The following is a 25,780-nucleotide window of genomic DNA, read 5'->3' as shown; positions in this document are numbered from 1 at the left end:
TTGGCATGAGCTCCTACTTGTGTTTACTTGCGAGTCCCAGGAAAATCCGGGTCCTTGGTCTTGTTGTTTGTCTGTAAGACAGCGTGTGCTTGCCTGAAGTGCATCTGCATTTCTCAGGTAAAAAGGACAGCCACAGGGAAAACTGCTTAGGGGGATAAAAGAAGAGTAAGAATGTGGGGTTGTATTTCTTTTTGGTCTTTTTTTCTCTGTTGGGCTTTGTGTTTATTTATTTTGGCTTATAATACAGCACGTTGTATATATAATTTTGTAGCTTCTTTAAAATTTCTACATTACAACATAAATATTTCATTCTTAAAAATGTATGTGCATACCATTTTAAATGACTGTATAATATTCTATCTGGGTAGACCAGGCACGGTGGCTCATACCTATAATCCCAGCACTTTGGGAGGCTGAGGCGGGAGGATCACTTTAGGCCAGGAGTTGGAGACCAGCCTGGGCAAACATAAGACCTCATCTCTACGAAAAAAAAAAAAAAAAAAAAACTGGCAAATTTTTTGCCAGAACCGCAATTTACTCGAGCATTTTCCATGCCTTAGCACAGTTGCTTTTAGTTTTTCAATTATAATTAACTCTTCTTAGATAAAGGATTTAAAAAAAAAATCCTTTCCTATTCTACATGAGAATTTGAACTTTGGTTAACTTTCTAGCTCTGTTTTCCTTGAGATCTCATAGAAGTGGACTATCAACAGTTTTACTAGGCAACATTGCTTATGTAAAAATGGCCTTTGCTTGAGAAACTGCGTCTGAACTGAGAAAACCATAACTACCTGGGAGAAGTCTTCCTCAGGGCCTCCTTGAGTGCAGTGACTCCTCCTGGACATGCCTCCTACCTACTAAGTTGTTACAGGAGATACTTTTGTAGGGCATATGAGGTTTTGAAGCCAGGGTCATTCTTTTGTCTGTATGATGTGGATCTCAATTCTTTTTTTTTTTTTTCTTTTTTTTGAGACGGAGTGTCGCTCTGTCGCCCAGGCTGGAGTGCAATGTTGCGATCTTGGCTCACTGCAACCCCCGCCTCCCGGGTTCAAGTGATTCTCCTGCCTCAGCCTCTTGAGTAGTTGGGATTACAGGCACCTGCCACCATGCCCGGCTAATTTTTGTATTTTTAGTAGAGACGGGGTTTCACCAGGTTGGTCAGGCTGGTCTCGAACTCCTGGCCTCAGGTGATCCACCTGCCTTGGCCTCCCAAAGTGTTGGGATTACAGGCATGAGCCACCATGCCCGGCCAGATCTCAACTCTTTGTGCCTGGGCTGTAACCTGGTTGGGAGGCAAAGAGACCCTCTCCTGGACAGCTGTGTGAACTGCTGTATGGACTGCTACATGGTCTTCCATTGAGAGGAGCACCTCCCGCCACTGTGTGTCTCCAGGCTGACTTCCCTTGGCTCATGATGGTCTTATAAGTCTGAATGTTTAGTGGTATCAAAGAAGACCCTTGGTGGATTTGGCATCCTACATTTAGGATTATTTCCTTAGGAGAACTTCACCAAAGTAGAATATCTGGGTCCCATACTATGGGCTCCTTAATACAGATATAAAGTCAAGTCTATTTCCCAAAGAGTTGTATCACCAGGTTTCACCAGCTGTGCAATGAGGCAGCCATTTCTAGGTACTCTCACCAGAATTTTTTTTAAATTTTGTAGATTTGATCATAAAAATTGGTTTCTTGTCATAATTTACAGTTTTAAAAAATCTTAAACTATAGGTTTGGGAACTACTAGCATTTCCTCTTTTGTGAACTGATGCTTTCTTTTGCCTAGCAAAAAAGTTAAATTGCAAGTAAACGGGATTTATAAATTTTAAATTGCAAAGGGCAACCAGATGTAAAAGGCATTTCCCCCGTCCCTGTTCTAAACTGCTTTTTCTGCTCTTCTAGGTCTACGAGGCCCTTCTCCCCCAGTACGCCAAACTCGAGCAGAGAATCTTGTCTCAGACCCGGGGGCCTCCGGAGTGAACAGGCATCCCTGTTGCCCCTGCCTGCCCAGATTTACTGACCCCACTTGGAGACATGGCCCCAGACAGCAGGGATCCTCTTCTCTGTTCTGAACAGCTCTTCCTGCCCCTACTGACTCCTTGGAGTGTCCGGGACCATCTTAAAGCCGCCCTCAGCACATCTGCCTGAAGATAGATAGGCACTCCTGCCCTTGTGCCCATGTGCCCCAGGGCAGGAAAGCATCTCTCTTTTCCTGTCTTTTATCTCAGGAGGCAGGACAACACTGAGACTGGGATATGTCCAATAAAAACTATGACTTTTCCCCTTGCAGAGGCAGAATTAAAGCTAATCTAGGGACTCAAATCAGCAGAATGGGGGAGACAAAGCCCTGTCTCACCCCCTAACCTCATCCTATCTCTTTCTCCAACCCTGACTGTCTGCCCACTCCTCCGCAAACTGTGACCCACAGCCGCCCCCACCCCATACCTTGATCTACCATCCATCCTCTCCCCCAATCGAAACCCCACAGTCTCTTCTCTTCCATACCCTGCCCTCCTTGTTTCAGCTGTCTGAGGTGCCTCCTAGGGCCTCTCTTACTTGCCCCATGCTCACCCTCTCCATGCTGTCCCCATTCTCTCCTTTCATCATCTCTCCTCTCCCCCTCCTTCATCTCTCCTCCCTCCCCAAACTCACTTGGCATAATTCACAACCTCCCACCCAAACAATGGGCCTGGTGGACGTGCTTCCTGTGCCCTGCTTTTAGCTATGCCCACAGATCACTGAGAGGGACCATCTCCCAAGTGGTGCAGCTTAGAACTTCTCTCCCTTTTTCTCCCTCATTCCCTCTCTCTTCTTGCAGTCCAGTTGCTGAAGAAGTTGTGTCATTTCTCTGGAAGAATTTCCAAAATTCTGGATTTCTTTTTTATTTTGGAGTATTTCATCAGCTGAAAAGTTGTGATTCTCACTTTTAGTTTTCTTCCTATATTTGTATAGTGAGTTCCTTTTTCCTTCCTCTTTATCCCTCCTGTTTTACTTTATACCTCTCTATTCCTTGCTCAAATTATTGCAAAAGCCTCTATAGAAAGTCCTCTGTGATCTGACTCCTGCAGACTCTTCCAGATTTTTCTTCTGCCCAAGGCCTTTACTGAGCTCAGGACTCCAGCTAAATCAAAATACTCATGTTCTCACCCAGAGTGACAAAATCCTGCAGATAGGTTTGAGACCTGGTGGGTCAGAGCAGTAGCTAGTGGGAAGTTAAAAGGAAGGGGCTTAGAAAATGAATGGGACCAAAGGCATCACTTGTGATGGAGATGAAACCATCTTGAAAGGGAGTGGTGTCTTTGGAGGCATGGTGGGTGAAAGGGGGCAAAGGAAGCAAGAGGTTAAAGATAACGGCCCATTAGATACAACAGCAAGCCGAAGATTCCGAAGAAGACAGACAACTCCCCCTAGTACCACCTAGATGTTACTTTTTAAAGACATTTTACATTATTGGCCAGCAGAAAAAGGCTGTCTTGGACCACGAGACAGTAAACTGTAACAAAACACTTCAACATGAATTTGAAAATAAATAATTGTGGATATAAAAGAACACCAGAGATCAGAAATTCAAAAACTCAGAATAAAAATGAAAAAGCTACAAGCATATATGAGAAGAGAACTGACTGAACTTGGGAAATAATTTGAACAAAAAGATAAATCTTCACAGATATGAATACTAAATTATATCTTAATGAAAATAGATATGGTCACAAGTACATTAAGGCACATAGAAGGTAGGAGTAAGAAAAGCTAAGACTCTCTCCCTCTCCCTCTCCGTCTCCCTCTCCCTCTCCCTCTCCTTTTTTTCGGTCTCCATCTGTTGCCAAAGCTGGACTGTACTGCCGTGATCTCGGCTCGCTGCAACCTCCCTGCCTCGGGCTCCTGTGATTCTCCTGCCTCGGCCTGCCAAGTGCCTGGGATTGCAGGCGCGCGCTGCCACGCCTGACTGGTCTTTGTATTTTTGGTGGAGACGGTTTCACCATGTTGACCTGGCTGGTATCTAGCTCCTGGCCTCGAGTGATCTGCCCGCCTCGGCCTCCCGAGGTGCTGGGATTGCAGACGGAGTCTCGCTCACTCAATGCTCAATGTTGCTCAGGCTGGAGTGTAGTGGCGTGATCTCGGCTCTCTACAGCCTCCACCTCCCAGCCGCCTGCCTTGGCCTCCTAAAGTGCTAAAATTACAGCCTCTGCCCTGCTGCCACCCCATCTAGGAAGTGAGGAGCGTCTCTGCCTGGCACCCATCGTCTGGGATGTGAGGCGCCCTTCTGCCCGGCCGCCCCGTATGGGAAGTGAGGAGAGCCTCTGCCTGGCCGCCATCCCATATAGGAAGTGAGGAGCATCTCTGCTAGGCCACCCATCGTCTGGGATGTGAGGAGCGCCTCTGCCCGGTCGCCCAGTCTGGGAAGTGAGGAGCGCCTCTGCCCGGTCACCCCGTCTGGGAGGTGAGGCGCACCTCTGCCCGGCCGCCCCGTCTGGGAGGTGAGGAGTGCCTCTGCCCGGCCGCCACCCCATCTGGGAGGAAGTGAGGAGCGCCTCTACCTGGCCACCGCCCCATCTGGAAAGTGAGGAGCGCCTCTGCGCGGCCACCCCGTCTGGGAAGTGAGGAGCGCCTCTGCCCGGCCGCCCCGTCTGGGAAGTGAGGAACGCCTCCCCCTGGCTGCCGCCCCGTCTGGGAGGAAGTGAGGAGCGCCTCTACCTGGCCGCCCCATCTGGAAAGTGAGGAGCACCTCTGCCCAGCCGCCCCGTCTGGGAGGTGAGGAGTGCCTCTGCCCGGCTGCCTCCCCGTCTGGGAGGAAGTGAGGAGCACCTCTGCCCGGCTGCCCCGTCTGGGAGATGAGGAGCACCTCTGCCTGGCCGCACCATCTGGGAAGTGAGGAGCGCCTCTGCCCGGCCGCCCCGTCTGGGAAGTGAGGAGCGCCTCTGCCTGGCTGCCACCCCGTCTGGGAGGAAGTGAGGAGTGCCTCTGCCCGGCCGCCCCGTCTGGGAGGTGAGGAGCACCTCTGCCTGGCCACCCCGTCTGGGAGGTGAGGAGCGCCTCTGCCCGGCTGCCCCGTCTGGGATGTGAGGAGCACCTCTGCCCGGCCGCCCCGTCTGGGAAGTGAGGAGCGCCTCTGCCTGGCTGCCCCGTCTGGGAAGTCAGGAGCGCCTCTGCTCAGCCGCCCCGTCTGGGAGGTGAGGAGCACCTCTGCCTGGCTGCCACCCCGTCTGGGAGGAAGTGAGGAGCGCCTCTGCCCAGTCGCCCCGTCTGGGAAGTGAGGAGCGCCTCTGCCTGGCCGCCCCGTCTGGGAGGTGAGAAGCGCCTCTGCCCGGCCGCCCCCTCTGGGAGGTGAGGAGCACCTCTGCCTGGCTGCCACCCCGTCTGGGAGGAAGTGAGGAGCGCCTCTGCCCGGCCACCCCGTCTGGGAGGTGAGGAGCGTCTCTGCCCGGCCGCCCCGCCTGGGAGGTGAGGAGCGCCTCTACCTGGCCGCCCATCGTCTGGGATGTGAGGAGTGCCTCTGCCCGGCCGCCCCATCTGGGAAGTGAGGAGCGCCTCTGCCCGGCCGCCCCGTCTGGGAAGTGAGGAGCGCCTCTGCCCGGCCGCCCTGTCTGGGAGGAGAAATTCTGCCTTGGGATGCTCCATGCTCTCTGAAACATGTGCTGTGTCAACTCAGGGTTAAATGGATTAAGGGCGGTGCAAGATGTGCTTTGTTAAACAGATGCTTGAAGGCAGCTTGCTCTTTAAGAGTCATCACCACTCCCTAATCTCAAGTACCCAGGGACACAAACATTGCGGAAGGCCGCAGGGACCTCTGCCCAGGAAAACCAGAGACCTTTGTTCATGTGTTTATCTGCTGACCTTCTCTCCACTATTATCCTATGACCCTGCCGTATCCCCCTCTCCGAGAAACACCCAAGAATGATCAATAAATACTTAATTAAAAAAAAAAAAAAAGAAAAGCTAAGAGAAGCAAAACAAAGCAATATTAAAGGAAGAGCCATAAAGACCCAGAAATAAAATGATAGATAAAGAAGATTGGCAAAGAAAAGATGATACAGGTAAAATTGGAACTCATGAAGACAAAAGATAAGACAGTGGAATAGAGTTAATATTTAAAATTCAAATATTAAAACACAAATAAATCCCAAAGAACTTTTGGAAAACAAAAGAAAACCTGAAACTTTATCTTGAAAGGGTCTATCTTGTTACTTAGAATATTGACTCAGAATGATTAGCTCTGAGACATAGCCTACCAACTATACTTTGAAGCCAAAGAAAAAGAACTATGTAAGCCTCTAGGCCAAAAGACCTAGTCTCTTACAAAGGAAAGATCTGGTTGGCCTAAGACTTCTCAACAAAGCAAGATAGCAATGGGGCAACCTTTTCAAGAAACTCAAAGTATGAACTGAGGATTTCATATTTCGCCAAGCTGTCCTTTAAGTATCAAGGATATAGGAAGAAGTTTTAATTACACAAGAGCCCAGGGACTATTATACTCACAACTTCTTCCTTAGAATTCTACTAAAAGACAAGCTTCATCCAACTAGATGATTGGAGAAACTTGAGCAAAAGGACTGGATATGACCATTGAATATCTTTGATTGTAGACCTGAGGCCAAATGGAAGTGGGGATAAGGGTGGAAGAACAGTATTAGTCCATTCTCACACTGCTATAAAGATAGTACCCAGCTGGGAATGGTGGCTCATGTCTGTAATCCCAGCACTTTGGGAGGCTGAGGCAGGAAGATCACCTGAGGTCAGGAGCTCGAGACCAGACTGGCCAACATGGTGAAACCCCGTCTTTACTAAAAATACAAAAATTAGCTGGGTGTGGTGGTGCACACCTGTAATCCCAGCTACTTGGGAGGCTGAGGCACAAGAATTGCTTGAACCCGGGGGCAGAGATTGCAGTGAGCCGAGATTGTGCCACTTCACTCCAGCCTGGGTGACAGTGAGACTCTGTCTCAAAAAAATAATAAAGATAGTACCCAAGACTGGGTAATTTATAAAGAAAAGAGGTTTAATTGACTCACAGTTCCACATGGCTGGGGAGGCCTCAGGAAACCTACAATCATGGCAAAAGGTGAAGGGGAAGCAAGGACCTTCTTCACATGGTGGCAGGAAAGAGAGAGCATGAACCCACAAGAGAGCAAGCAGGGAAAACTGTCTTATAAAACCATCAGATCTCGTGAGAACTCTCTATCATGAGAACAGCTTGGGGGAAACCACCCCCATGATCCAGTCACCTCCCACCAGGTCTCGCCCTCAACACCTGAGGATTACAATTCAAGATGAGATTTGGGTGGGGACAGAAAGCCTAATCACATGAAATAGTATCAAATTGTATATGCTTTGACAAGGCAGAAGTAACAAAACAAAAAAGAAGGGAAAGAAGAAGAGGAAAATACAAAGAACGTGTTGCTTAGGCAATATGTAGAAATCAAAGAGTGTTATTTAAAGTTAACAAACCAAGTATATGAAGTGTAAGTAAGGAAAAAGGGAGATTTAGAGCATTAAAGGTGTACTATACTATTAATAGTATAGAATACATAGTATAATTACTAGAATAAAAATGTAAATCATCAATGCTCAAAGAAACAATAATAAAGGCAGTAGATTACAGTGAAAAACATGCAGTAAATGTACCATCATACAGTAAATATATTAAGTCCAAGCATATAAGTTAAATCAGTACATGTGAAAGGACTTACCTATTAAAAGGAATATCAGATTGGCTTACAAACCAATGTCTTATTGTCTGTTATTTATAAGAGACACATCTAAAATAAGTGATTCAGGAGAGGCTAAAAAAAAGAGATGGGCAAAAATAGACCAGACAAGTAGGACCAAAAAAGGCAAAGATTACAGTATCCATATCTGAAAAGGTAGAATTCAGGAAAAATTAGACAAGGCAATGAAGGATACATTAAAATGCTAAAAGCCACAATTCACAATGAGGATATACTACTTATGAGTGTTAGAGCTTCAGTTATCTGGTTTGTCAACTTTAAGTGATATTCTTTGGCTCCTACCTATTCCCTGTACAACAAAGAGCTCTTTGTACTTTCCTCTTTCTCTCTGCCTCCTTTTTCGTTGTTTCCGTTGTGTTACTTCTGCCTTGTCAAAGCCCATAACATTTGCATAACAAATTATGCAAGGAAAAATGAATAGAAACCCAGAAATAACAGAGAAATTTAAAACACCTCTGTCTCATCCAAGACTGAAGTTAAGGAGACAAAAAATACATATAACGATATAAGTGATCTAAATAATAGTATCTATAAAGTAGATCTAATGAATATATGTTGAACTTTCTACCTTGATAATAGAGAATATTACTCTAGGGCAAGCGTGATGGCCCACACCTGTAATCCCAGCACTTTGGGAGGCTGAGGCAGGTGGATCGCTTGAGCTCAGGAGTTCGAGACCAGCTTGGGCAACATGGTGAAACCTCATCTGTACAAAAAAAAAATACAAAAATTAGCCAGGCATGGTGGCAGGATCCTGTAGTCCCTAGGAATTTATGACTCTTCTAGGAATCAAGATTGTCCCACAGCAGCCTCACACACCTGGCATATCAGTGATTAAACTCATTGGGAGCTATCTCAAAAACAATTGTGAGTGAGGCTTTTGGTACGTAGAGTAGACTCCAATCACACATAAAACCCACAGTACATTTTAGGAAGCTATACTAATGGCATTAACCTGGATTAAAAGGGACTAAATGTTAAAAGACCCTGGACCCCCAACTTTCTATGGGCAACAAGCAGGCATAGTTGCTCAAAAGACAGTTTCTAGGCCAGGCATGGAAGCTCATGCCTGTAATCACAGCACTTTGAGAGGCCAAGGCGGGCGGATCATGAGGTCAGGAGTTCAAGACCAGCTTGGCCAAAATAGTGAAACCCCATCTCTACTAAAAACACAAAAATTAGCTGGGCATGGTGGTGCATGCCTGTAGTCCCAGCTACTTGGGAGGCTGAGGCAGGAGAATCGCTTGAACCCAGGAGGTGGAGGTTGCAGTGAGCCGAGATCTCGCCACTGCACTCCAGCTTGGGCAACAGAGTGAGACTTCGTCTCAAAAAAAAAAAAAAAAAAAGTATATGTATCAGGCCGGGCGTGGTGTCTCATGCCTGTAATCCTAGAACTTTGGGAGGCCGAGGTGGGTGGATCACCTGAGGTCAGGAGTTCAAGATCATCCTGGCCAACATGGTGAAACCCTGTCTCTACTAATAATACAAAAAAAATTAGGCGGGCGTGGTAGAAGACGCCTGTAATCCCAGCTACTCAGGAGGCTGAGACAGGAGAATCACTTGAACCTGGGAGGTGGAAGTTGCAGTAAGCTGAGATGGCAGCACTGTACTCCAGCCTGGGTGACAGAGCAAGACTCTGTCTCCAAAAAAAAAAAAAAAAAAAAAAAAAATATATATATATATATATATATACACACACACACATATACACATGTATATATACATATATACATATATATGTATGTATCAGAAAAAACGCAAATACACTTTAAGCATATTTTAAAATGCTTACTGACAAAAATCAAAGAGTTTGATAAAATTCTGTGTTACCATGGTTGTGGAGAAATAGGCATTCGTATACATTTCTGGTAGGAGTGCAATTTTGTGAAACTCCTAAGGAGGGAAATTGGGCAACATCAACAAAACTAAATGAGTATGACTTAACCATTCCAATAGGAATCTGCACAAAGACACAATTCCAACATACAAGACAACATATGTATAAGGTTATTGTGAAATTATTGATAACAGCAAAGTGCTTGGGAAAGGCACATATACATTAATATAGGACAGATTGAATAGATTATAATGCATCCACACAATAAAAAAGAATGAGGAAGATCTCTATGTACCAATGATGGGTAAATTCCATAAACAAAGGCCAATTCTCTACTTAGTTCTTTTTATTCCCCTTAACAAAGTTTTATAGTTTTTAGTGTATATCTTACACATATTTTGTTAAATTATTTGATATTTCAAAAATGTTTTGTGATAAAATGTGTGACATTTATCATTTTAACCATGTTTTGTGATAAAATATATGACATTTATCATTTTAACCATGGAAAAGTGTTCATTTTTTCAATTGTTTTTACTAGCATTTAGGACTATTCCATGGTATGTTGAATTATTCATTGCGAACATATAAAGATCAAATTCAGTAGCATTAGGTATATTCACAATATTATGCTACCATCACCACCACACATTTCCAAAACCTTTTTATCATTCTAGACTGAAACTCTACTCACTAAACAATAACTCCTATTTTTCTCTCCCCAGCCCCTGATAACCGCTATTCTTTCTGTCTCTATGGATTTGCCTATTCTAGGTTTTTCATATAAGTGATATCATACATGTGTCCTCTTGTTTCTGGCTTATTCCACTTCGTGTAATATTTTATTAAATATTACATGTGCAAAATAGTTAATGTTTTAATGTTTTAAACTTAAAGGTTCATTCACATTGTAGCAAGGCTGAATAATATTCCACTGTGTTTATATACCACATCCTCTTTATCCATTCATCCATCAGTGGAAATTTGAGTTGTTTTCACCTTTTGGTGATTGTAAATAATGCTGCTATGAACATTGATGTACAAATATCTGAGTCCGTGCTTTCAATTTTTTGGGTATATGCCTAGAAGTGGAATTGCTAAATCATATAGTAATTCCGTTTAACTTTTTGAGGACCCACCACAGTTTTCCACAGCAGCTGCATCATTTTGCATTACCAGCGGTAATGCACAGGGATCTAGTTTCTCTACATCCTTGTCAACACTTGTTATTTTTCTTTTTATATATATATATATATATATATATATATATAAAATAGCCATCCTTATGGATGTGAAGTGAAATTTCATTGTGGTTTTGATTTGTGTTTTCCTAATGACTAGTGATGTTAAGCACTTTTCATGTTCTTATTTGCCGTTTGTACACATTTAATTGTTTTGATGCTGTTGGAAAAGTGTTTCATTTTTTCAATTGTTTTTGCTAGCATATAGAGATAGTCTATGGTATATGGAATTATTTGCTGCTAACATATAAAAATCATTTTTTTTTTAGATGGAGTCTCGCTCTGTTGCCAGGCTGGAATGCAGCGGCACGATCTTGGCTCACTGCAATCTCTGCCTCCTGGGTTCGTGTGATTCTCCTGCCTTAGCCTCCTGAGTAACTGGGATTACAGGCACCCCCTACCATGCCCAGCTAATTTTTGTATTTTTAGTAGAGAGGGGATTTCACCATGTTGGCCAGGATGGTCTCAATCCCCCAACCTTGTGATCCACCTGCTCAGCCTCCCAAAGTGCTGGAGTTAACAGGTGTGAGCCACCACGCCCAGCCATAAGAATCAATTTTTGTTTGATTTTGTGTCTTGCAACTTTATTAAATTCACTCACTAGTTATGGTAGTATTTTGTATTAGTAGGATATATAGGGTTTCTATCCATCATGTTATGTCATCTATAAAAACAAAGACAGTTTTCTTCTTTTCAATCTGTAAGCATTTTATTTCATTTTCTTGCCTTACTGCAATGGCTAGAATGTCTAGTATAATGTTGAATAGAAGCAGGGAGAGCAATAATCCTTGCCTTGTTCCTGATCTTAGGGGACAGCATTTTATCACTAACAGTGTGTGTGTGAATACGCCCTCCATCGGGCTAAGAAATTTCCCTTTCATTTCTTGCTGGAGGTGGGGAGGAATATTTAAAAAGAATGTGTAGGTTTGTCTTGAATTTTGGTAAATGTTTTACATGTATGTGTTATGGTTTTGGTATTATGTGTTCCTTAAATATTTGATTGAATTCACCAGTGGAACCATCTTAGTTAGATGTTTTCTTTGTGGAAATTTTAAGTTAAAATTCAATTTACATAAAAATATATGGCCCTTCAGATTTTGTACTTCTTTTTGTGTCAATGTTAATAATACATATCTTTCAAAGAATCTCCTTTTTTTTTTTTTTGGTAGAGATAGGGTTTTGCCATGTTGTTGGTAGCAAGCCCTAACCCTGTCATAAACAGACCTTAAAGAAACTGGCCATAAACAGGATTTCTGCGGGAATGTGACATGCTCATGATGGCTGTCATGCACACTGCTAAAAGTTGTTGGTTAACTGGAGCAGGGCAAGGAACACCTGGCCCCTCCCGGAGCAAAAAACTGCTCAAACCACAAATGATAGCAGGAAAGGCCTGTGCCTTGACAGCATGTTCTTGCTACAGATAATCAGCCAGAGCCTGTTTCTCTGCTCCTCGCTGAGATTGCTTTGTTTCCCATAAGGAATGCTTTTAGCTAATCTACAATCTATCAAAGCCATGCTTATATCACTGGCTTTCTGTCAATAAATGTGTGGGTCAAGCTCTGTTTGTGGCTCTCAGCTCTGAAGGCTGTCAGCCCCCGATCCCCACTTTATACTGTATTCCTGTGTCTTTGTCTTAATTCCTCTAGCGCCGCTGGGTTGGAGTCTCCACAAGCAAGCTGGTCTCGGCAAGTGATGCCCAACACAGGGGCTCGAACCTGGGTCGAAGGGTCGCTGGAGCAATGGTTAGAAAATGTGGAACTATGCTGGAAGACACCCGAGTACTGTTAAAGCAATCCTCATGGTGAGTAAGAAGGGGAGCTCAGAAGCATCAGGGTAACAATGGGACAAGGGTCGAGCAGGCATGAGGCTTATTTGAGTCTGCTTCGACATCTCCTCAGAAAAGGAGGAGTGAACGTTAGCACTAGCTGACTTACGCAGCTTTTTAGTGCAGTAGAAATTTATTGCCCCTGGTTTCCGGACCGAGGAACTATGAATGTAGAGGTCTGGGAAAAGGTAGGCAGCACACTGAGAAAGGCATATAAGGATGGTGCTGGGGATATTCCTATAACTGGTCAGTGTGGGCTCTGGTTCATTCCACCTTGGAGCCTTTCCACACAGATGATGATGAGGAGGAATCAGAGGAAGAAGGAGAGTCTAACGAAGTAACAGAAGAGGTGACAGAGCAGGTTTGCTTGCCAGCTAAAGCAGCAAAGTAGGGAGAGCTTTGTCCCTACCCCTCTACACCCCCTCATTATTTTGAAGAAAAGGAGTGGCCTGACCCTCCGAATCTTTCTTTTCCAGAGGACACTGGGTGAAAAGTAGTTGCCCCAGTGACTGTTTGAGCAGCGCCTCGAGCAACCGCTCTCAGTTCTATTCAGGCAGGAATCCAGCAAGCCAGACAAAAGGGTAATATGGATGCTTGGCAGTTTTCTGTTAGAATACACCCACCTGATCAACAGGGAAATATTATGGCTACATTTGAGTCTTTTCCTTTTAAAATACTTAAAGAATTTAAACAATCTATTAATCAACATGGACCAAGTTTTCCTTTTGTAATGGGACTGTTAAAGATTGTTGCTGTCTCCAGTCAGATGATGCCAGTGGGACGGCAGGATCACTTCTAGGTAGGTCTAATTTACATTTAAAAGGAGTACAAGTACAAACAGGAGTCATTGATTCAGATTACAATGGGGAAATTCAAGTTGTTATATCTGCTTCTGTTCCCTGGAAAGCAGAGCCAGGAGAGTATATAGCACAACTCCTGATTGTGCCATATGTGGAAATGGGGAGAAGTTAAACTAAACAGACAGGAGGATCTGGAAGTACAAATAAGCAAGGGAGAGCAGCTTACTGGGTAAATCAAATTACTGATAAACGTCCTACCTGTGAAATAACTATTCAGGGAAAGAAATTCAAAGGGTTGGGAGATACAGGAGCGGATGTTTCAATCATTTCTCTACAGCACTGGCCATCTGTGTGGCCAATTCAATCTGCTCAATTTAACATAGTTGGAGTTGGTAAAGCCCCTGAAGTATATCAAAGTATTTATATTTTGCATTGTGAAGGACCCAATGAACAATCTGGGACTATTCAGCCAATTGTAACTTCTGTACCTATAAATTTATGGGGGAGAGATTTATTACAGCAATGGGGAGCACAAGTTCCCCATTACATAGAACAATTATATAGCCCTCAAAGTCAGCATATGATACAAGAGATGGCGTATGTGCCTGGCATGGGATTAGGAAAAAATTTACAAGGGTTAAAGAAACCACTTCAAGCGGAAGGAAAAAATTCTTGTCAGGGTTTAGGGTATCATTTTTTATGGCGGCCATTGTTAAGCCTCCAGAACCTATACCTTTAAAATGGTTAACAAGTAAGCCAATTTGGATAGAACAATGGTTGCTGAGTAAAGAAAAACTGGAGGCTTTAGAGGTCTTAGTTACTGAACAATTAGAAAAAGGACATATAGTTCTAACATTTTCCCCCTGGAATTCTCCAGTCTTTGTTATTTTATTTTATTTTATTTTTTTAAGACGGAGTCTTGCTCTGTCACTCAGCTAGAGTGCAGTGGTGCGATCTTGGCTAGTTGCAAGCTCCACCTCCCAGTTTCATGCCATTCTCCTGCCTCAGCCTCCCGAGTAGCTGGGACTACAGGCACCCACCACCACGCCCGGCTAATTTTTTATATTTTTAGTAGAGACAGGGTTTCACTGCATTAGCCAGGATGGTCTCGATCTCCTGACCTTGTGATCCACCCACCTCGGCCTCCCAAAGTGCTGGGATTACAGGTGTGAGCCACCGTGCCCGGCCCTCCAGTCTTTGTTATTAAGAAAAAATATGATAAATGGAGAATGTTGACAGATCTTAGAGCCATTAATTCAGTTATACAACCTATGGGAGCATTGCAGCCTGGACTGCCTTCTGCTGCTATGATTCCAAAAAATTGGCCTTCAATAGTCATAGATTTAAAAGACTGTTTCTTTATTATCCCCTTAGCTAAGCAAGACTGTGAATGGTTTGCATGTACAATTCCTGCGGTAAACAACCTGCAGCCTACTAAGCGTTTTCATTGGAAAGTGTTACCACAAGGCATGTTAAATAGTCCAACGATTTGTCAGACTTATGTAGGACAAGCAATTGAACCTACTTGTAAAAAATTTTCACAGTGTTACATTATTCATTATATGGATGATATACTTTGTGCTGCCCCCACTCAGGAACTATTACTCCAATGTTATAATCACTTGCAAAACTTGATTTCTCATGCTGGTTTAATTATAGCTCCTGACAAAATTCAGACTACTACTCCTTACTCCTACTTGGGGACCTTAGTAAATGACACTACCATTGTGCCACAGAAAGTAACCATACATAGGGATCAATTGAAAACATTGAATGACTTTCAAAAATTACTGGGAAACATTAATTGGATATGACCTGCTCTAGGCATTCCTACCTATGCCATGAGTAATCTCTTTTCTATCCTTAGAGGAGACCCCAGTCTCACAAGCCCTTGGCAATTAACAAAGGAGGCTGAGGCAGAGTTACAGCTAATTGAAAAGCAAGTGCATAAAGTTCAAATAAATAGAATAGATCCAGAAAAGATCCAGAAAAGATTGATTTTTCCAACTCAGCATTCACCTACTGGTGTTATTGTTCAAGAGCAAGATCTTGTAGAATGGCTTTTTCTTCCACATACTAATTCATGGACTCTAACTCCTTATTTGGATCAAATTGCTACTCTGATAGGAAATGGGAGAACTGAAATTGTTAAAGTACAGGGATATGATCCTGGAAAAATTTTTGTTCCCCTTACAAAGGCACAAATACAAAAAGCCTTTATAAATAGTCTTGATTGCAAACCCATTTAGCTGATTTCATAGGTGTTCTTGATAATCACTTTCCAAAGACAAAATTATTTCAATTTTTGAAATTAACTAATTGGATTCTCCCTAGAATAACTAAATTTAAATGAATTGAAGGTGCTGAAAATGTTTTTACAGATGGGTCTAGTAATGGTGAAGCTTCTAATTCTGGATCAAAAAGTAAAGTTTTCCAGATGCCCTATACTGCAGCTCAAAAAGCAGAGCTTGTAGTTGTAATTGAGGTGCTGACTGCTTTTGAGATGCCTGTCAATGTAATTTCTGATTCTTCATATGTGGTTCATTCCACACAATTAATTGAAAATGTTCAGTTACAATTTCATGCAGATAAACAACTGATGACTTTATTTACCCAATTGCAAACAGCAGTTAAGAGTAGAATGCACCCTTTTTACATTACTCGTATTAGAGCTCATACACCTCTTCCAGGACCTTTGACTGCAGGAAATCAAATTGCTGATCGCCTAGTTGCTATGGCATTATCTAATGCTAGACACTTTCATAATTTAACTCATGTTAATGCCTCTGGTCTCAAACGCAGACACAGCATTACCTGGAAAGAAGCTAAAGCTATTATCCAGCAATGCCCAACTTGCCAAATGGTGCATTCCTCATCTTTTACAGGAGTAGTTAATACTTGAGGATTGGAACCTAATTCTCTTTGGCAAATGGATGTCACACATGTTCCCTCATTTGGGAGACTAGCTTATGTACATGTATGTGTAGATACATTTTCTCACTTTGTTTGGGCTACATGCCAAACAGGGGAATCTTCTGCCTGTATTAAACAGCATCTTCTGTAATGCTTCGCATTCATGGGCATTCCAGCTTCAGTTAAAATGGACAATGCTCCAGACTATACTAGCCAAGCTCTAGCTATATTTTTCTCTATATGGAATATTAAACACATTACTGGCATCCCATATAATTCACAAGGACAAGCCATTGTGGGAAGAATGAATCACTCCCTAAAACAACAATTACAAAAGCAGAAGAGGGGGAACAATGATTATAAGAATGGTGATTATAGGACTCCACACATACAACTAAATCTAGCATTATTAACTTTAAATTTTTTGAGCCTGCCTAAAGGCTGGATGCTACCAGCAGCTGAACAGCATCTACAGAAACCAGCTTCAAAGAGAGAAGTAGAACAACTGGTTTGGTGGAGAGATCCGATAACAAAAAGTTGGGAAATAGGTAAAATAATAACATGGGGTAGAGGTTATGCTTGTGTTTCTCCAGGCCAAAACCAGCAGCCAATTTGGATATCATCAAGACACCTGAAACTTTATCATGAGCCAGATGCTGAGGAAGAGATTTTGGGAGGAACCCAAGGACCCCCCACTTGCAGCCATGTTGAGACTGACAATAAGTCCGCCTTTCCTGCTTGTAGTGGGTGATTTAAAACTTGATCTCCCTAATCATCATGGGACTTGTCAAGAATGTAGGTTGTTTCTTGCGTGAATTCTTCCTTGTATAATACTGATCATTCTATTTTAGTGGTAAGAGCCCAAGAAGGAGTATGGATACCTGTAAAGCTTTCCAGCCCTTGGGAAGCCTCTTCTGTGCATATTATTACTGAAATTCTTCAAAAGATTCTGAGACGCTGTCAGTGTTTCATTGCTACTTTAATTTTAATCATTATGGGATTGATTGCTGTCACAGCTACTGCCGTGGCAGCTGGAGTTGCTTTGCATTCCACAGTACAAACAGCAGACTATGTAAATAATTGGCAGAAAAATTCTACTTTGCTGTAGAATTCCCAAACTAATATAGACCAGAAACTAGCTAATCAAATCAATGATCTCCAACAAACTGTAATGTGGCTCCAACAAACTGTAATGTGGCTAGGAGATTGAGTAGTTAGTCTAGAATATAGAATGCAGTTACAATGTGATTGGAATACTTCTGATTTTTGCATTACTCCTCATCTGTATAATGAAAGAAAGCATGAGTGGGAAAGAGTTAAAAAACATTTGAAAGGTCATACTGGAAATTTACTTTAGATATTACACAACTGAAGGAACAAATATTCCAATCTTCTCAGGCACATCTGAAACTAATGCCAGGAACTGAAGTGCTTGAAGGCGCTTCAGATGTATTAGCAGCTATTAACCCCTTAAAATGGATCAAGACACTTGGAGGCTCTGTGATTTCAATGATGACTGTGCTTTTAATTGGTGTTGTTTGTCTTTGTATATCAAATTGAAATACAAATGAAATTGGTCATTTGTACATCTGCAAATGTGGATCCCGAATCCTGCGAGAAGTAGCCTACTGTGACAAAGCTGCCTATGCTTTTATCACTTTGCAAAAACAGAAAGGGGGGACATGTTGGTAGCAAGCCCTAACCCTGTCATAAACAGACCTTAAAGAAACTGGCCATAAACAGGATTTCTGCAGGAATGTGACATGCTCGTGATGGCTGTCATGCACACTGCTAAAAGTTGTTGGTTTACTGGAGCAGGGCAAGGAACACCTGGCCTCGCCCAGAGCAAAAAACTGCTCAAACCACAAATGATAGCAGGAAAGGCGTGTGCCTTGACAGCATATTTTTGCTACAGATAATCAGCCAGAGCCTGTTTCTCTGCTCCTCGCTGAGATTGCTTCGTTTCCCATAAAGAATGCTTTTAGCTAATCTACAGTCTATAGAAGCAATGCTTGTCCCTGGCTTTCTGTCAATAAATGTGTGGGTCAAGCTCTGTTTGTGGCTCTCAGCTCTGAAGGCTGTCAGCCCCCAATCCCCACTTTATACTGTATTCCCGTGTCTTTGTCTTAATTCCTCTAGCGCTGCTTGGTTTGGTCGCCATGACTGAGCTGGTCTTGGCACCATGTTGCTCAGGCTAGTCTTGAACTCCTGCAATCCTCCCACAAAGTGCTGGGATTACAGGCATGAGCCACCGCACCTGGCCACAATCTTCCATTTTAACTTGTCAAATTTATTAGCATAAACTTGTTTAAATATTCTTTTATTATCCTTGCATGTCTGTAGTACTTGTAGTGAAAGAATTCCCTTTCATTTCTGAAATTGGTCATTTGTCTTTTTTCTGAATCAGACTAGCTAGAAGTTTATCAATTTTATTGATCATACTTTTTTTCTATTTTATTGATTTCCATTCTTTATTATTTACTTCAGGTTCAATTTATTCTGCTTTTCCTAGCTTTGCTTTTCTTTTCTTTTTTTGAGACAGAATCTCGCTCTGTAGCCCAGGTTGGAGTGCAGTGGCATGATCTTGGCTTACTTCAACCTCCGCCTCCCAGTTCAAGCAATTCTCCTGCCTCAGCCTCCTGAGTAGCTGGGACTACAGGCGCCTGCCACCACACCTGGCTAATTTTTGTATTTTTAGTAGAGACAGGTTTCATCATGTTGGGCAGGCTGGTCTAGAACTCCTGACTTCAAGTGCTTCGTCCACCTTGGCCTCCCAAAGTTCTGGGATTACAGGTGTGAGCCATCATGCCTGGTCAATGTTTTTAGCTTTTCAAGGTGGAAATCTACATAACTGATTTAAGACATTTCCTCTTTCCTAACATAAGCACTTAACATTATCAGTTTCATTGTATGCACTGCTTTAACTGCATCCCATAAATTTTCATATGTTCTGTTTCCATTGTCATTCTGCTCAAAATGTTTTCCGATTTCCTTTGCTATTTTTTGTTAATTCTTAGGTTAATTCCCAATATTAGGGGATTTTCCAGATAACTTTTTGCTAGAATTTTGTTTTGTTATTTAATGTCATCTGTGTGGTCTAAGAATATGCTCTGCATAAATTCAAGATTTTAAAACTTACTGACATTTATTTTTTGGCCCAGCATATAGTTTAATTTTGGGGGATGTTTTGTGTGCATTTGAAAAAAAATGTGTTTTCTCTCTTGTTGAGTGTTCTGTAAATGACAATAAGGTCGAATTAGATTGATGGTGTTGTTCAAGTCTTTTATGTCTTAACTGATTTTCTGTATACTTGTTATACCAATTACTGAGAGAGCAGTAGTAAAATCTCCAACCATAATTGTGTATTTCTTCATTTTTCCTTTTAGTTTTTTCCATTTTTCTTCATATACTTTGAGGTTCTATTACTTGGACATACATATTTGGGACTGTTATATTTTCATGATGATTTGACCCACTTATCATGAAATGTTCCTCTTTTTCCCTGTTAATATTCACTGTTCTGAATACTGTTTCCTGATATTACTATAGCCCCTCCACCATTTGTTAGATTAGTATTTGCATGTTATATGTTTCTTTAAATCATTTAAATTTTAACCTTCTTGAACTGTAAACACTGTCTTTTGGTTGGAGTGTTTAGAGTCCATTTACATAATGTAATTATTGATGTGGTTTCTTTAAATCCCACATCTTACTATTTGTTTTCTATTTGTTCCAGCTGTTCATTGTCCCCTCCCCTTTTACTGCCTTCTTTTGAGTTATTTGAGTATTTTTTGTTATCTCATTTTATCTCCACTCCATATATTGGTTAGATCTCTGTGATGGATAATGTTAAATGCTGCTCAGTTTCCTCTTCAAGAAGTCATTATTGTTTCCCTTGCTGGGAGACCTGTTGACAGATAGCTTTCTGCTGACAGACCCTTCAGGGATTGCCACAGTTGCAGAGAGCTACCTTGCTCAAGGTCATTTGCCTTCCCAAGGTGGCTAACATCCAGTGCTGAATGCAAGAATATTAAGGTCTGACCATCTCAATCCAACTCAGCACAATTCTGAAGAGTCATTCTAGCTCTGTAGCTTCATGTGGGCTTGGCCAAGGCTATTATTGGACTAGCATAACAACCTGGTTTCTCATACTGCCCACCCCTGCTTGTGTCACCTTCCTTCTACAGGTATTTGTCCCAAGAGCACTCCTTAATAAACATCCTTCACACTGAACTCCATCTCTGCTCATGGGAACTCAACCTGCAACAGCTTCTTTGTTTTAGTTTTTAGTGGTTGCTGTAGGCATTGCCAATATGCATATTTTAACCTATTACAGCTGTGTTAGTTTGCTAGGGCTGCCATAACAAAATACTACAGACTGGGTGGCTTAAACGACAGACATTTATTTCCTCTTAGTTCTGGAGGCCGGAAGTCCAAGATCAAGGTGTTCACAGATTTGGCTTCTTCTGAGGCCTCTCTTTTTTTTGAATTTTTTATTATTATACTTTAAGTTCTAGGGTACTTGTGCACAACGTGCAGGTTTGTTACATAAGTATACATGTATTTGGTTTACTGCACCCATTAACTCATTATTTACATTGGGTATTTCTCCTAATGCTAGCCCTCCCCCAGCCCTCCACCCCATGACAGGCCCTGGTGTGTGATGTTCCCCTCCCTGTGTCCAAGTGTTCTCATTGTTCAATTCCCACCTATGAGTGAGAACACGCGGTGTTTGGTTTTCTGTCCTTGAGATAGTTTGCTCAGAATGATGGTTTCCAGCTTCATCCATGTCCCTGCAAAGAACATGAACTCATCCTTTTTTATGGCTGCATAGTATTTCATGGTGTTTATGTGCCACATTTTCTTAATCCAGTCTATCATTGATGGACATTTGGGTTGGTTCCAAGTCTTTGCTATTGTGAATAGTGCCACAATAAACATATGTGTTCATGTGTCTTTATAGTAGCATGATTTATAATCCTTTGGGTATATACCCAGTAATAGGATCGCTGGGTCAAACAGTATTCCTAGCTCTAGATCTTTGAGGAATCACCACACTGTCTTCCACAATGGCTGAATTAATTTACACTCCCACCAACAGTGTAAAAGCATTCCTATTTCTCCACATCCTCTCCAGCATCTGTTGTTTCCTGACTTTTTAATGATTGCCATTCTAACTGGTGTGAGACAGTATCTCATTGTGGTTTTGATTTGCATTTATCTGATGACCAGTGATGATGACCATTTTTTCATGGGTCTGTTGGCTGCATAAACGTCTTCTTTTGAGAAGTGTCTGTTCATATCCTTTGCCCACTTTTTGATGGGGTTGTTTGATTTTTTCTTGTAAATTTGTTTAAGTTCTTTGTAGATTCTGGATATTAGCCCTTTGTCAGATGAGTAGATTGCAAAAATTTTCTCCCATTCTGTAGGTTGCCTTTGACTCTGATGGTAGTTTCTTTTGCTGTGCAGAAGCTCTTTAGTTTAGTTAGATCCCAAATGTCTATTTTGGCTTTTGTTGCCATTGCTTTTGGTGTTTTAGTCATGAAGTCCTTGCCCGTGCCTATGCCCTGAATGGTATTGCCTAGGTTTTATTCTAGGGTTTTTATAGTTTTAGGTCTAACATTTAAGTCTTTAATCCATCTTGAATTAATTTTTGTATAAGGTGTAAGGAAGGGATCCAGTTTCAGTTTTCTACACATGGCTAGCCAGTTTTCCCAGCACCATTTATTAAATAGGGAATCCTTTCCCCATTTCTTGTTTTTGTCAGGTTTGTCAAAGATCAGATGGTTGTAGATATGTGGTGCTATTTCTGAGGCCTCTGTTCTGTTCCATTGTTCTATATATCTGTTTTGGTACCAGTACCATCCTATTTTGACTACTGTAGCCTTGTAGTATAGTTTGAAGTCAGGTAGCATGATGCCTCCAGCTTTGTTCTTTTTGCTTAGGATTGTCTTGGCGATGCGGGCTCTTTTTTGTTCCATATGAACTTTAAAGTAGTTTTTTCCAGTTCTGTGAAGAAAGTCATTGGTAGCTTGATGGGGATGGCATTGAATCTATAAATTACCTTGGGCAGTATGGGCATTTTCCGATATTGATTCTTCCTATCCATGAGCATGGAATGTTCTTCCATTTGTTTGTATCTTCTTTTATTTCCTTGAGCAGTGGTTTGTAGTTCTCCTTGAAAAGGTCCTTCACATCCCTCGTAAGTTGGATTCCTAGGTATTTCTCTTCATAGAAATTGTGAATGGGAGTTCACTCATGATTTGGCTCTCTGTTTGTCTGTTCTTGGTGTATAGGAATGCTTGTGATTTTTGCACATTGGTTTTGTATCCTGAGACTTTGCTGAAGTTGCTTATCAGCTTAAGGAGATTTGGGGCTGAGATGATGGGGTTTTCTAAATATACAATCATGTCACCTGCAAAGAGGGACAATTTGACTTCCTCTTTTCCAAGTCAAATACCCTTTATTTCTTTCTCTTGCCTGATTGCCCTGGCCAGAACTGGCAACACTATGTTGAATAGGAGTGGTGAGAGAGGGCATCCCTGTCTTGTGCCAGTTTTCAAAGGGTATGCTTCCAGTTTTTTCCCATTCAGTATGATATTGGCTGTGGGTTTGTCATAAAGAAAAGAGGTTTAATTGACTCACGTTTCCCCTAAGGCTGGGGAGGCCTTAGGAAACTTACAATCATGACAGAAGGCACCTCTTCACTTGGCAGCAGGAGAGAGAATCAGCACTGAGTGAAGGGGAAGCCTCCTATAATACCATTAGACCTCATGAGAACTCTCTATCATTAGAACAGCATGGGGAAACTGCCCCCATGATTTAATTATCTCCACCTGGTCTTGCCCTTGACACATGGGGATTGTTATAATTCAAGATTGAAAAAAAAGATAGTTATTTCCTAGATACAATGGAGGTACAGGCATTGGGTAAATATAACTGTTCCAAAGGGGAGACATTGGCCAAAACAAAGGGGCCACAGTCCCCATGCAAGATTTGGGTGGCGACACAGCCAAGCCACATCATTCCACCCCTGGCACCTCCCAAATCTCTTGTCCTCACATTTCAAAACACAATCATCCTCTTCCAGCAGCCCCCCAAAGTCTGAACTTAATTTCAGCATTAACCCAGAAGTCCAGGTCCAAAGTCTCATCTGAGCCAAGGCAAGTCCCTTCCACCTAGCATGTAAAATCAAAAGCAAGATAGTTATTTCTGGCCAGATGCAGTGGCTCACGCCTGTAATCCCAAGACTTTTGGAGGCCAAGGTGGGTGGATCTCGAGGTCAGGAGATTGAGACCATCCTGGTCAACATGGTGAAACCCCATCTCTACTAAAAATACAAAAATTAGCTGGGCATGGTGGTGTGTGCCTGTAATCCCAGCTACTCGGGAGGCTGAGGCAGGAGAATTGCTTGAACCCAGGAGGCAGAGGTTGCAGTGAGCTGAGATTGTGACACTGCACTCCAGCCTGGCGACAGAGCTAGACACTGTCAAAAAAAAAAAAAAAAAAAAGTTACTTCCTAGATACAATAGAGGTACAGGCATTAGGTAAATATACCTGTTCTAAAGGGGAGACATTGGCCAAAACAAGGGGGCTACAGGCCCCATGCAAGTCCAAAATCCAACAAGGCAGTAATTAAATCTTAAAGCTCTGAAATAATCTCCTTTGAGTCTATTTCTCACATCCAGGTCATGCTGATGCAAGAGGTGGGCCCCCATGGCTTTGGCCAGCTCCACCTCTGTGGCTTTGCAGGGTACAGCCCCACTCTTGGCTTTCACAGGCTTGTGTTGAGTGTCTGCATTTGTTCCAGGCACACAGTGCAAGCTGTCAGTGAATCTACTGCTCTGGGGTCTGGAGGATGATGGCCGTCTTCTCACAGCTCCAGTAGGCAGTGCCCCAGGGGGAACTCTCTGTGGGGGCTCCAACCCCACATTTCCCTTCTGTGCTGCCCTAGCAGAGGTTCATCTATGAGGGCTCCATCCCCCAGCAAATTTCTGCCTGGACATCCATGCATTTCCTCTGAAATCTAGGCGGAGGTTCCCAAACCTCAATTCTTGACTTCTCTGCACCTGCAGGCTCAACACCATGTGGAAGCTGCCAAGGCTCAGGGCTTGCACCTTCTGAAGCCACAGCCCAAGCTGTACCATGGCTGAAGCAGCTGGGATGTAAGGCATCAAGTGTCTAGGCTGCACAAAACAGAGAGGGACTGGGCCTGGCCCACAGAATCATTTTTTCCTCCTAAGCCTCCAGGCCTGTGATGGGGAGGGCTGTCCTGAAGTTCTCTGACATGCCCTGGAAACATTTTCCCCATTGTCTTGGTGATTAACATTTGGCTCCTCATTACTTATGTAAATTTCTGCAGCAGGCTTGAATTTCTCCTCAGAAAATGGGTTTTTCTTTCCTATTGCATCATCAGGCTGCAAATTTTCCAAACTTTTATGCTCTGCTTCCTTTGAATGCTTTGTCAGTTAGGAATTTCTTCCACCAGATACCTTAAATTATCTCTGTCAAGTTCAAAGTTCCACAGATCTCTAGGGCAGGGGCAAAATGCTGCCAGTCTCTTTGCTAAAGCATAGCAAGAATCAACTTTATTCCAGTTCCCAAAAAGTTCCTCATCTCCATCTGAAACAACCTCAGCCTGGACGCCATTGTCCATATCACTATCAGCATTTTGGTCAAAGCCATTCAACAAGTCTCTAGGAAGTTCCAAACTTTCCCACATTTTCGTGTCTGCAAACCATTCCGACCTCTGCCTCTTACCCAGTTCCAAAGTCGCTTCCACATTTTTAAGTATCCTTATAGCAGCACCCCCTTCCTGGTACCAATTTACTCTATTAGTCTGTTCTCAAGCTCCTATGAATAAATACCTGAGACTAGGTAATTTATAAAGAAAAGAAGTTTAATTGACTCACAGTTCCACATGACTGGAGAGGCCTCAGGAAACTTACAATCATGATAGAAGACACCTCTTTACAGGGCAGCAGGAGAGAGCCTGAGCACTCAGTGAAGGTGGGGAAGCCCCTTATAAAACCATCAGATCTTGTGAGAACTCACTCACTATCATGAGAACAGCATGGGGAAAACCATCTCCATGTTTCAATAATCTCCACTTGGTCCTGCCTTTGACATGAGGGGATTATTACAATTCAAGATGAGATTTGGGTGGGGACACAGCCAAACCATATCAGGTCTCTTTCACAGTACATTATAGTCAGATTGTCTAAAGTCCAAGATAATGAGTGATTCCTAAAAACAGCAGGAGAAAAGCATCTATTACCTATAAAGGAAAGCCTATGAGACTAACAGTGGATTTCTCAGCAGAAACCTTACAGGTCAGAAGAGAATTGGATGATATATTCAAAGTGCTGAAAGAAAAATATCAGCAGCCAAAAATATTTTATTCAACAAAGTTACTCTTCATAAATGAAGGAGAAATGTCTT

General features: G+C 42.6%; 1 protein-coding gene across 6 annotated transcripts in view; it reads left to right on the top strand.

Annotated features, from left to right (window-relative positions):
• Positions 1 to 18,447, top strand: part of XYLB (xylulokinase) — a 76,395-nt gene extending 57,948 nt beyond the window's left edge. For 2 of the 6 annotated variants that reach the window (XM_054480377.2, XM_063662022.1), the window contains exons 19-20: positions 12,448 to 12,602; positions 16,933 to 18,447. In XM_054480377.2, coding sequence (XP_054336352.1) covers positions 12,448 to 12,602; positions 16,933 to 16,987 — 210 coding nt within the window. In that variant the 3' untranslated portion in view covers positions 16,988 to 18,447. Of the gene's footprint in view, positions 1 to 1,898; positions 3,601 to 12,447; positions 12,603 to 16,932 lie in introns of those variants that run through there. The other 4 variants (XM_054480378.2, XM_063662021.1, XR_010125753.1 and 1 more) reach the window with 3 other exon arrangements.
• Positions 18,448 to 25,780: the final 7,333 nt, after the last annotated feature.

Source organism: Pongo pygmaeus, chromosome 2 (genome assembly GCF_028885625.2).
Source record: "Pongo pygmaeus isolate AG05252 chromosome 2, NHGRI_mPonPyg2-v2.0_pri, whole genome shotgun sequence".
NCBI classification, from domain to species: Eukaryota; Metazoa; Chordata; class Mammalia; order Primates; family Hominidae; genus Pongo; species Pongo pygmaeus.
The sequence above is the reverse complement of the archived record's forward strand: the minus strand, read 5'-3'. Positions and strand labels throughout refer to the sequence as shown.